This window comes from Cydia amplana, chromosome 15 (genome assembly GCF_948474715.1).
Source record: "Cydia amplana chromosome 15, ilCydAmpl1.1, whole genome shotgun sequence".
Classification (NCBI taxonomy): Eukaryota; Metazoa; Arthropoda; class Insecta; order Lepidoptera; family Tortricidae; genus Cydia; species Cydia amplana.
In genome coordinates this window covers 16,079,135-16,091,478 of record NC_086083.1, presented here as the reverse complement: position 1 = coordinate 16,091,478, position 12,344 = coordinate 16,079,135, and the positions used below count along the sequence as shown (strand labels likewise).

The following is a 12,344-nucleotide window of genomic DNA, read 5'->3' as shown; positions in this document are numbered from 1 at the left end:
TTACTATAAAAATACAAGACAACATTGTCAAACTCATTAGGGTGACTATGATGTCGGCACGTTGTGAATCGGTCTCACAGAATTCTTATAATTAACGTAGGTAATGTAAAAGTAAGTTTAACTTAATAGGTATGTCTTTATTTCGGCATGTTTAATTTAAGATTTGTTATAGAATACCTAATTGAAGGGATGTTTACAAAAACAACATAACTGATTAGAGCGGTTGTCATTTTTTTAAGAACATGTTAATCGTTTCAGGTGTCAACCAGTGTAGTCAGTTATGTTGTTTTTGTAAACATCCCTTCAATTGCCAAAATTAAAAACCAAAGTGCTTTACTCCTTAAACATTACAGACTCTCATTTATACATAATATTTTGTTACGGAAAAGGTGTGTCAAACTGTTTATATATATGCAATCGATTCTTTATAGGTAGGACACATTTCCGTCAATAGAAAAAAGGCACCAACTTTAAAAAAAACGTCATATTTGCTAAACAGATCTTCAATGACGCTTACACTTAAAAAAAGCTGAAGTGGACAAAAGGGAAGCCTACCTTTATGAACATACCATGAGTGAGTGCTAAAGAGGCCGACTACAAATGAAAGAAAAAACCCGACTACTTAAAATTTCACTTTATTTAGAAAATGTCACACCCTACTGATATATTTCATGTTATCCTAATATCCCACATACAGATGTCTTATGGTCACCCTAATTAGAACGAGATGCAGGGCTCTAGTTTGACTTCTCATGTGGACACACTTTTTGGTCAATGTACTCGATCCAGTTTATTAACTCTAAATCCGTGCTATTTACTTATTCTGTGGCTGCACTGAAAATCAGCGTCACGTAGTGTGTCCTAGGATTCACTTCGGGACATCAAGCTGAGTGAAGACCTTTTAGCACAATTCTGTTCTGTTCGTTTAAATGAATTTATGTAAGTATTATGTTCTTTTTGTGCTAATAAATATTTCTTATTCTTATGTTACATTTCTTCATACGTGCCTAAGAAAAATAAAGCCGTAGTCACAATATCAAGCATGCACCATACGCCAGCTATTGATGATACTACGAAAAAACCAGAAATAATTATGTAGGTAGGTACTACAATCAAACTAAATTTGGTGTTGATCTCGATCAAAGGTGCCGTAAAACGGGGAAAATAGGAATCGCGGGGTAAATTGGAATAAAAGTCTGCTTTTCTAAACTGGTCTGTTAGTTCCATTACAACCAGACAGGAGGTCAACTTATTAATTTCTGAACGAACATGGTATTTTTTGCTACTGGCTACACTGAGCATTTAAATCAGCCAATGGCGTTTCAGTAAGAAAAACACATTTAAAGTCAGGGTAGTCGTCAACACGTGTGCATGGTGCGTTTTAACTTCAAGTTTTAGGTAAGTAATATTGTGAAAAGTGTTGAAATTTGTGTAATATCGATCATAATAGTGTATTGTGGTTTATATAAATCAAAAAGTAAGTAAATAATTGTAATATTTCATTATAAATCTTAGTTTTTCGATAACCACTCGTTTTTAGGTTATTTTTGAGATAATAGGAACGGTGAAGGGGGAAATTGGCACGTCAACAGGTCTAATTGGAACAACGTGGGGGTTATTTGGTTTGTTAATGGGGAAAATTGGCATTGCCTAATAGGGTTGTCAAAAATTAAAATCTTAGTAAATTTAAGGAAATTTTATTTAGGTACCTACTAGGTAGGTACCTACCTACTACTGTGCCCCTACCTAGAGACCTAGGTATTATATGTCTAATGCAATGTTCACTGTTATACACCGTGTTTTTTTTGATTTCCGTTAATTTCAAGGGTGCATTCCTGAGCTTAAATCAAGTAACTTTCTCAAAGACACCGATGTTTTCTACTATATATAGCTCTTCTTCTTCGGATAGTGCCGTTGGCCTACCATGTAGTTTCATTTCACGGTTTTTATGGCGGCATAGTACTGATTTTGATATGTTGTATTTTTCAGCTACATATTTTAAGCTTATATTGGTAGATGCTATCTTATCCAGAGCTTGTTTTATTAGTAGATTATCATTTTTTTATAACGCTTGGCTCCTGGCTTGGATACGTATCAAACCATAAGTTATTTTTAAAAGTCGCTGAACAAACGTTGTCTGGTTTGAGGAGTAGAATCTACGTTTTGATTTATTGCTCCTATTACAGGAAACACCCGGTATATAACAGTGAACATTGCATTAGACATATAAAACCTAGGTAGGTACCTACCTACTACTGTGCCCCTACCTAGATACATTCCTAGATTTTTTCTTTAACACGCGATGTTAACATTTATTTATGAAATCAGTTAATGTTTTAATGTTTTTCAGGATGCCTCGCAACTACGTACCCAAGCCAGGAGCCAAGCGTTATAAAAAATATGATAACCTACTAATAAAACAAGCTCTGGATGAGATATCATCTACCAATATAAGCTTAAAATATGTAGCTGAAAAATACAACATATCAAAATCAGTACTATGCCGCCATAAAAACCGTGAAATGAAACCACATGGTAGGCCAACGGCACTATCCGAAGAAGAAGAGCTATATATAGTAGAAAATTTAAATGTCTGCGGCGACTGGGGCTACCCGCTAGATACAACAGATCTCAGGCATATAATAAAAATGTACCTAGACTCATTGAATATCAAGCACAAATTATTCAAAAATAACTTCCCTGGCAAAGACTATGCTAACGCATTTTTGAAGAGACATGCAGATAAAATATCTCAAAGAATATGTCAGAACATTAAACGATCAAGGGCGGCAATCTCTTCAGACACGATAAAGACATATTTTGGCGAATTGGAAAAGTCTTTAGAGAACGTCCCAATCGCAAATATAATTAACTACGACGAAACCAATCTAACGGATGATCCCGGCCGCAAGAAGGTAATAGTAAGGCGAGGCTGCAAGTATCCTGAACGTATTGTCAATCATTCTAAAGGTTCAACATCTGTAATGATGGCAGCCACAGCAGATGGTAATTTCCTGCCGCCTTATGTCGTTTACAAGGCACTTCATTTATACGATTCGTGGACAACGAGAGGGCCGGAAAATGTGAGGTATAACAGGTCCTCATCTGGCTGGTTTGATGGCAACATATTTGAGGATTGGGTAAAGACAATAGTAATACCTTTTCTGGAAGGAAAAGATGGTAAAAAAAATTTAATAGGTGATAATTTATCGTCACATTTGTCAATTGATATTATCAAATTGTGCCAAGAAAAGAACATCCATTTTATTTTTCTGCCCGCAAACTCGACGCACCTTACTCAGCCCTTAGACGTGGCAGTATTTAGACCCATGAAGATGATTTGGCGGTGCCTATTGGACAAATGGAAGAAAAGCGAAGGAGGAAGAATGCAAGCTTGTGTCCCGAAGGGTTGTTTCCCATCGTTGCTAAAATTGTTAATGGATGAACTAAAGGCAAATGCTGAAAAAAATATTAAAGCCGGATTTAGAAAATGTGGCATTGTCCCATTGGATTGCAATCAAGTTTTAGCCAGACTTCCTTTGCAGGAAGGTAATGAAGAAGCGAAAAAAGCAGCTGTGGATAATAGTTTTGTGACATTGCTAAAAGATATGCGTTATGGATCCATAAATATAAGAGAACCTATCAAGAAGAGAAAGCTAGAGGTAGTATCCGGAAGAAGTGTAAGTTTTGAAGAAATAGAAGAGCAGGAACCTGTAAACCCAAAAAGAAAAGAACGCTAAAGCAAACAAATGAAACAACTTCATCTTTAAAAGGAAAAGGTATCGGCAAAAAAACAAAACCTAAAAATAACATAATGCACAAGGAAGATGACGTTAAAAATAACTATTCCGAAACAAGAAATTGCAGTCAAAGTGAAGCAGTAAATGCCTGTGATATAAATGATGTGCCTTTGGGATTAAATGAATTTTATGTAGTGACTCCGGAACCTTCTGATTTGAACCTTTTGAATGAAGACCAGCAACCTGTAAACCAAAAAAGGAAAAGGACACTAAAGCAAACAAATAAATCAACTTCAAAACTTACGCCTTTAAAAGAAAAAGGTATCGGCAAAAAAACAAAACCTAAAAGTAACAAAGTGCAGAAGGAAGATGACGTTAAAAATGACGATTCCGAAACAAAAATATGCGGTCAAAGTGAAGCAGTAAATGACTTTAATATAATTGATGTTCCCGTGGGATTAAACAAAGTTGATGTAATAGTGAATCCGGAACCTTTTGAGTTTTGCATTGAAGATATGCCAATTGTTTTTGCTGACAATCTTGACTGTCAGGAAGTTATTGTGAGAACTGATGATCAAGACCAAAAATGCGAAAAAGAAAATAAGCAAGACTATAAGAAAGAAAATGAAAATCGCCAATCAAATAACATACAGAAGTCAGAAATTAAAATAATATCAGATGTAAAACTTAAATTACCATTGCCTTTGAAGAAGAAAGATAGTAATACCAACATACACAAAAGAAGTATCTCTACCCGTCCCAAGAGAGGAAGAATTCTGAATTGCTACAAAGACACCGAAGAAATCTTAAAAAATTTAGAGGAAGAATAATTTTATTTCTACAAGTTACAGGGAGTAAAAAATTCGTTAAATTGAAGACTTTTTTAAGTTATGTGATTTTATATCAGAAACGTTTAATATTAGTATATACGAGGGGCGTTCAAAATATTCTCGGTATTGATATCTTACGACCTCTTCTAAAATTTCTTTCGTTACTGGCCGCTAAGGTTTATTCATTGACATTAAAAAAAAGTATAATTCGAACCGAGATGGTCTTTTGTTTTTCTGCAATTGCTGAACAAACATGAACATCATGTGCGAATTGACAATGTTAACTAAATTAGAACATCGATGCGTGATAAAATTCTTGACAAAACAGGGTAAAAATCAAAAAACCATAAAAGAGGAAATGGATTGTGTTTACCGTGAGTCTGCTCCTTCTTTATCTACCATTCAAAAGTGGTCAAGCGAGTTTAAACGCGGAAGGGAGAGTATTGAAGATGACCCTAGACCTGGCCGGCCTGTAGTAGCTACTTCACAAGAAAATATTGATAAAGTGGAAAAACTTATATTGGAAGATGGTCGAGTGAAGGTAAAATCTATAGCACAAGTAACCAATCTCTCTATTGGTACCGTACATGATATTATACATGACCATCTTAATATGTCAAAAGTAAGTGCAAGATGGGTTCCGCGAATGCTGACTCGGCTTCAAAAAGACATGCGTGTAGCTTGTTGTTCCGATTTTATTGACCTGTGCGGTGAAAATCCTGATGAGGTGCTGCAAAGAATAGTTACTGGAGATGAAACCTGGGTTCATCATTATGACCCAGAGAGTAAACAAGAGTCCATGCAGTGGCACATTAAGGGTTCAGCTCATCCCAAGAAGTTCAAGGTCATCCCTTCAGCTGGCAAGGTCATGGCCACGATATTTTGGGATTGTGAAGGAGTATTACTAATCGATTATAAAGAAAAAGGTGTAAATATCACAGGACAGTACTACGCTAACATTCTACGTCAATTAAAGGATGTAATTAAAGAAAAGAGGCGAGGAAAGTTAACCAAAGATATTCTGCTTCTGCATGACAACGCCCCCGTCCATACTGCTCATATTGCCAAGGCAGCTATTGTTGAATGTGGGTTTAAAACTGTTACTCACCCACCGTATAGTCCGGACTTAGCCCTCAGCGACTTCTTTTTGCTCCCCAATCTTAAAAAGGATCTGCGTGGAAATAAATTTTCTGACGATGAAGCATTGAAGGCGGCAGTGGAGGAGCATTTTTACACGAAAGATAAAAAATATTTTTACGAGGGATTAAAAAAAATAATTGATCGATCTTTTAAGTGTATGAACATAGGGGGGGAGTATATTGAAAAATAAAAATATCAAACTTTTCGTACTTGTTTGTTTTCATTCTCATACCGAGAATATTTTGAATACCCCTCGTAGGTACTCGTAGGTATTATTTACTTAATCCAAAGAGAGAAAGAAGACTGTGTTTTAAAAGACACGAAAGAATTTGAAAATATTATATGAAGATATTTTCATCTCTACCGTCCAAAAATATAGGAAGTAAGTAAAGCTATTTTGCCATTGATTTATATAAGAAGATTTTTTTAAGTTTTGTTTTTGTTTAATGTTATCTACCAGATTAGGTAGGTACCTGTTTTTTATTCAAATGTTTGATACCTATTAAGCTAAAAAATTTTTTGAAGTAACTATGTATATAATTACTTAAAAAATGTTTAGTTAATTATATACATAATTACTTGTAATTAGATACATAATTACTTAAAAAAATGTTTAGCTTATTAGGTATCCAACAATTGAATAAAAAAATAGGTACCATAAGTAATACTTCTTAATAAATATTTTATTCAATAAAAATATGATCTCACAAAGTATTTTTAATTTAGTGCCTATTGTAAAGATTTTCCGAGACTAGTTTTGAAGGTATCTGATGATGATGATGATGATGGTAGGTACCTATCTAGCTTTGAATAGATTGAGTGACAACCCTAGTGAAAATTCCAATTAACCTCACTTTCGAACCTATTTACCCCGTCAGGGGTAAATTGGAATCCGATAGGGTTTTTGTAAAATATATCAAAATATGGCAATAAGTCGGGAATTTAAGGCTACTCAGCATCTAAAAGAGCTTACCATACATGTTTATGTAGTACTATAAAATACTCTATGACTTACGGAAGATGGTTAAAATTCCAGTTGAATGTGAATATTGGACCTATTTACCCCGTTTTACGGTGCTGAAATTATTCGACAGGTCGTCGAACTCGGAGGTGGCCGTTGGCAGTGTTTTATAGGTTATTGGATATCTCGGCCTCAAACAGTTACATTATCAGCTACGCAAACCACAAAACCTGAAAGTAGGTTTAAGTTCATGAAGAAACTCGCTGAACAATTGGTAAGACCACATCTCGAACGTCGATCCAAAAACACTCATCTTATCGCGAGTATCAACCATATCCTCATCAAAGACAGCAATTATGAAGATCGATTGCAACTTGCAAGTTCGGAAATGTTGGTCAACTTGTGACCCCAAAAACCAACGGAAGGCGCAGTACACATGCATTGAATGCAAGAAAATGCTGGAATAAACTGTGTATAGGCTGCCGCGAAAAATGACTATTTTAATAGCTCGCAATTTTATATTTTTTACGAGTTCTAATTTAAAAAAATATCGTTGATTATCTTGACTGATTACAATTATTTAACATTTATTAATAATAAGATATATAATGTACGAATATTTTGTGAGCTCATGTTCCAAAGGGTTTATAGTTTGTTTTGTTTGTTAAATGCTCAAATAAACTGTGTAATATCTGGGTGACCGAGCTTCGCTCGGAAAACATATAATAACTCGGAAATGCGCGTTTTCCCAGAGATAAGACCTAGCTAGATCGATTTTTCGCCCCCGAAAACCCCCATATACCAAATTTCATCGAAATCGTTAGAGCCGTTTCCGAGATCCCCGAAATATATATATATATATATATATAAATAAATAAATAAATAAACAAGAATTGCTCATTTAAAGGTATTAGATTGGCTGGCGCGAAAAATAGCTATTTAAATAGCTCGCAATTTTATATATTTTTTAAGTTTTAATAAAAAATATATACGTAATTATCTTGACTGATTACTATTCTTCAAGATTTATTAATAATGAGATATATAATGTACGAAAATATTTTGTGATCTCATGTTCCAAAGGGTTTGTTTTTTTGTTTGTTAAGCAATAGAAGAATGTGATATGTTATGTTTAAACAAAACGTTGTTGCTTAATGTTGAAACAGAAAGATACAATACATGTAAGAGGAAGGGGATAAGAACACCAAAAAGTCGTCAATTTGCAGAAATTATTAATTCTCCTTTGGAGAAAATGTTCTCAGTTGTTATTTGCGTAAATACCTATGCAGTATTTTGTAGGTATTATACGAGAGTAAGATGCAGCATGTATTTTGCTTTAACTGAAGAGAAAGCGACGGTCATGAACGAATAATTAATGAAATAATAAATTTTTGTTACTTTTACGCATTTTTATTTTTTAGTTAAACATCAAGTCACTTATACTTAATTTCTAAGTGGTACTTTTGATCCACTAGTATTTTTTCTTCTAATAAGTATATTTTAGAGCGTATGTTGTGTGTACTCAAATTTTTCGTAGGTTTACACAAATAAAACAAGGAGTAATTATTTCCATGTGTGTATTGGTGATGGGGGCAGGGGGTTACCCAAACTGCCTAGGACCGGAGTCAGTGGAGAAATATGATGCTGCCCTACAACACAGCACGGAAGTAACAGGATTAAAATAAGAATTGTTGATAGAAAAGTCCAATTAAAACATAAATAATGTATGGAAATAGTCGTGTCTTTTCGTAGCGTCTGTCATCCCGATACATTTTATTACATTTGCAATATACTTGGTTAGCCCCCCCTCCCCCTCGCTGTTAAGACTAACTGTTTTTGAACCACCGACCTACTGGCCCTTTATCGTCGTTCGGTTCATATTTGTAATAAACCTTCATGCAAGCGACATCTCGCAGATCTTTTATTATATAACCGTATCCCAGGAAGTCGCCATACATGCCTTCTTGAGCCAGTTCATCTACATTTATAACGAAGTCCCTTATGTGTAATTCGCCCTGCGAACAAAAACGATTTTTTGTGATCAACGATCGTCTTCTGTTTCTCTTCAACTTACCTCCTAAGTCCCCGTGTACAAATTTTTGCACATATTCCAAAAAATATTTTGAACTTTCATTTAGTAACTAAGGGTTCCAAATTCAAAAACAAAACAAATGCTTCTGGGTCTCAGGTGCAGTGGCGTGCACTTCATAAAGGCAAAAAGGCACTGCCTACCCTACTATAATTCCGATATCTATCCTTTTAAACTACTTTAATTTATACTTGATCGTATCTGTAATCTATAAAACATTCTAAAAAATTAATAAGCGCTCCATCTACCGGTGTCCGTTGTCGTCATCTATAATTCTACGCAACGAAGTTTACACCACGCGGGCCACGCGGCACTAGCGCCGCTGCGCGCCTGCCGCCTTGCACGGCAAAGACAGAAAACATTTCGGCCTAAACCTTTCTATGTGTGCATGTCCGTGAGTCGTAGTTACGCGGTAACAGTGTAGTGGGCCTTCCTATAAATACGAGCACACAATGATACAAGTAATGCACACATTTAGACGCTGATAGGCAGCGCCTATCGTTCGAATCCTTAACGATGAAGGCCGAAGGTTTCCGAATAGTTCCGATGCGATGCATGATTACGTGACTATTTTAAAAAGTAGCTAGCTATGGTAGTTAGCTAGCTAGTTATGGTAACTTAGTATAAAGACGAGACTACTTTTTTATTCGTTTAGTTTACTTATTTATTTACATTTTTTTTATTTTGTTTTGGTGAGATAACGATAACAGTTACTGGCAATTAGAATAATTGTGATTAGTGAAAATATGGATATTTTAAATTGTGAACGTTGTACGGTGTGTGTGTGTGTGTGTGTACCGACTATTAAAAATTATGCATACTCAAAGCTTTCTTTTAGCAAAAAAAAGTGATTGAAAAGGGTCGGTGAACATCGGAATTGCAGTTAACACAAACAAGTGGTAAAGTAAAATCAATCAGTTTTCGTATATTTGCCGTGGTTAATTACATACTACGTCATTATTAACCGACTTGACAAGGATGTGATACCATCACGGATTTTTGTTGGTAAGCTAGTAAGACTGTTAGTAGCTCTTATTTTAAGGGTTCCGTACCCAAAGGGTAAAAACGGGACCCTATTACTAAGACTCCGCTGTCCGTCCGTCCATCTGTCTGTCACCAGGCTTTATCTCATGAACCGTGATAGCTAGGCAGTTGAAATTTTCACAGATGATGTATTTCTGTTGCCGCTATAACAACAAATACTAAAAACAGAATATAATAAATATTTAAGTGGTGTTCACATACAACAAACGTGATTTTTTTGCAGTTTTTTGCGTAATGGTACGGAACGCTTCGTGCGCGAGTCCAACTCGCACTTGGCCGGTTTTTTTTTGCCTACCCAGTCTCAAATCTCTGTGCACGCCACTGCTCAGGTGGCTAGCGTTTTCCTAGCACCAGGGTCCGCTTTCCTACTCAAGCTTCTCCACTTTGCCCGGTCTTCGGCACCCTCAGGCGGTCTAGCATGAACTGCGCTCTCGCGCGCGAGTCCATACTTGAAGTCGCGCCAGATGTATGGAGTCGCGCGCGAGAACGCAACTCATGCTAGACCGCCAGGTGTGAGATTGTTCTCTTCCATGTCGGCTATCACGACGTCCAGTCAGCGACCATATTTTTCTCTCGTCCGACTGACTTGGCAAATACTTAAAATGGGGACTGTGAAGAATTACGTAGAGTGAAAACACTACCTATAAATTTTATTTAACTTATGATCAGGTTCTCTTTAAGTGGATTTCTTTTAGTATTGAAATCACATATGGACTAGACGAATATTCAGACACTTACTCTAGGAACAGGGAAGTCTGGCGGGATAATCCCAGCTAACTCGAGCCCATGTTTTATATTCTTTGCGGAGTATGCTTTAACGAAACGTGGCAAGTTATCATCGGCCAGAGTCATGAAAAGTTTGAATCCGCCATCCACCTTCTTGTAAAGTACTAAACGAATCTAGAAAATAAACAAATGTTTTCTTTCAATCGTTTATCATAAAACTTTCAGGGAACGAAACGACGACGAGCGAAGCAAACATTCATAATACGACTTTCTCAAACAAAAGTTACAACAATGTCGCGTCAAAAATGTTATCTTCTACTTTTAGGGTTCCGTGCCTCAAAAAAAAAACGGAATCCTTATAGGATCACTCGTGCGTCTGTCACAGATTAAGTATTTTATCCGAAACTATTGGACCAATTAAGCTGTGGTACACATATGTTAAGTTTGTGACCCAAAGACGGACATGTCGTAAACAAATTAATTTTCACCTCAGCTGCTGATACATTTTTCGGGTTCTATAATATGTTCTCACTGCTGAGGTGAAAAGTTTTGTGAACTACACGAGATCAAAGTTATTTACATCTCGTGCGCTTTTGAGTCCCTTACTACGCTCAAGATTCTAAATTAGATTTACTCGCTACGCTCGTGAATCTAGTATAGAATCTTTCGCTTGCACAGGACTCAAAATAAGCACTCGAAGAAATATCAAACTTTGATTTGAACTCTGATTTGATTTGATCTCTTGTTGTAGGTACAAATAACTATTAATGGATTCCCACAATTTTTGTTACATTCTGAATATTTAAAATAGACCCCAGCGCTAACTTAAGTGTGCCATCTAATCACTCATAACTTCTTTTTTAATATACCTATACCTACTTAATTAGAGTGTGAAATGCTACTAACGCCAAAAGTTTCGTCGACGTCCGGACCAAAATAAGTATCGACGTCGAAAGCGTCGTGCGTGCGATTCAGTTTGAACTTTCGGATATGCATCTTCGCCGGGTACTTCTCACCATTCTCGCATTGCTGGACGTTCACTATCGACCAAGTGCCCGGGCCCTGCAAACCAAATAGATCATCGATTTTTCCGATTTACGGCTGTATTCGAACTTTAATACTAGAGATTGAAACGATATGGATTGGATATGTCAGTGTCAAACAAGTGTCAATGACGCGTTTGTTTGAAGAAACGTCACTTTTGACACTTGTTCGAATATGGCCGTTACTCTAGGTCAAAAATATTGGCGTCTAAGTAATTTAGGATACTCTCTTGTGTCAAATAATTTCATCATACCAATTTTTCGTAAAAAATATTTTTTTTATCAGATTTGACCGGGTTAGATTTCTTGGCATCAGACTACCTAAAACTTTTTTATACTTTGAATGGTTATAAGGTTGTAAGACTACTTATGTTGAGTAGGCAATACTGATGTTGCGCGATTCTTTATTGCCAAGTGACTTACGACGTTATTCATAAACGTCTGTCAAGTCCTTAATAACTTTTCTGTCATTCGGAATTTGTGTTTGATAGAAAGGGACAAAAGTTAACCAAGTTTTGTTAAGTCTTGTGAATAAGAGGGTTAATTTATAAAATAAGGTGTCAAGTATCCACAGCACTTGTGCGGTTCAGCTTAAATTTGATCGACTTTTTTATACTCACTAACACAAGTTGTCCTAATACCCCGGGTATTAGAAGAAAACAGAAAATTATGCCGAATATTGCAAGACGACAGAGCATTCTGCAGACAAAATGCTAGTGGAGAATGAATCTACAACGTGATCTAATGTGAATATATCTGAACGAATACACG

General features: G+C 36.0%; 2 protein-coding genes and 1 long non-coding RNA gene across 3 annotated transcripts in view; all 3 read right to left on the bottom strand.

Moving 5' to 3' along the window:
* The window catches only part of LOC134654661 (zinc finger BED domain-containing protein 4-like), a 1,082,235-nt gene that overhangs the window by 536,963 nt on the left and 532,928 nt on the right, over positions 1-12,344 (bottom strand). The window lies entirely within an intron of this gene.
* LOC134654688 (uncharacterized) overlaps positions 1-12,344 on the bottom strand; it is a 403,600-nt gene that overhangs the window by 303,734 nt on the left and 87,522 nt on the right. The window lies entirely within an intron of this gene.
* LOC134654895 (uncharacterized) lies at positions 8,482-12,325 on the bottom strand. Its single transcript, XM_063510355.1, has 4 exons — positions 12,194-12,325; positions 11,437-11,592; positions 10,543-10,704; positions 8,482-8,686 (listed from the first exon to the last, which is right to left on the bottom strand). Exons 1-4 carry the CDS (start codon positions 12,269-12,271, stop codon positions 8,498-8,500), a joined length of 585 nt encoding a protein of 194 aa, XP_063366425.1. The 5' UTR covers positions 12,272-12,325; the 3' UTR covers positions 8,482-8,497.

Bases quoted from the DNA above. Each gene is read 5' to 3' on its own strand.
- LOC134654895 (XM_063510355.1), bottom strand. From the start codon at position 12,271: ATGCTCTGTCGTCTTGCAATATTCGGCATAATTTTCTGTTTTCTTCTA. The intron at 11,593-12,193 runs GTGAGTATAAAA...TTTGGTTTGCAG, and splicing joins TATTAGGACAACTTGTGTTA to GGCCCGGGCACTTGGTCGAT. The intron at 10,705-11,436 runs GTTAGTAGCATT...TTTATTTTCTAG, and splicing joins ACGTCGACGAAACTTTTGGC to ATTCGTTTAGTACTTTACAA.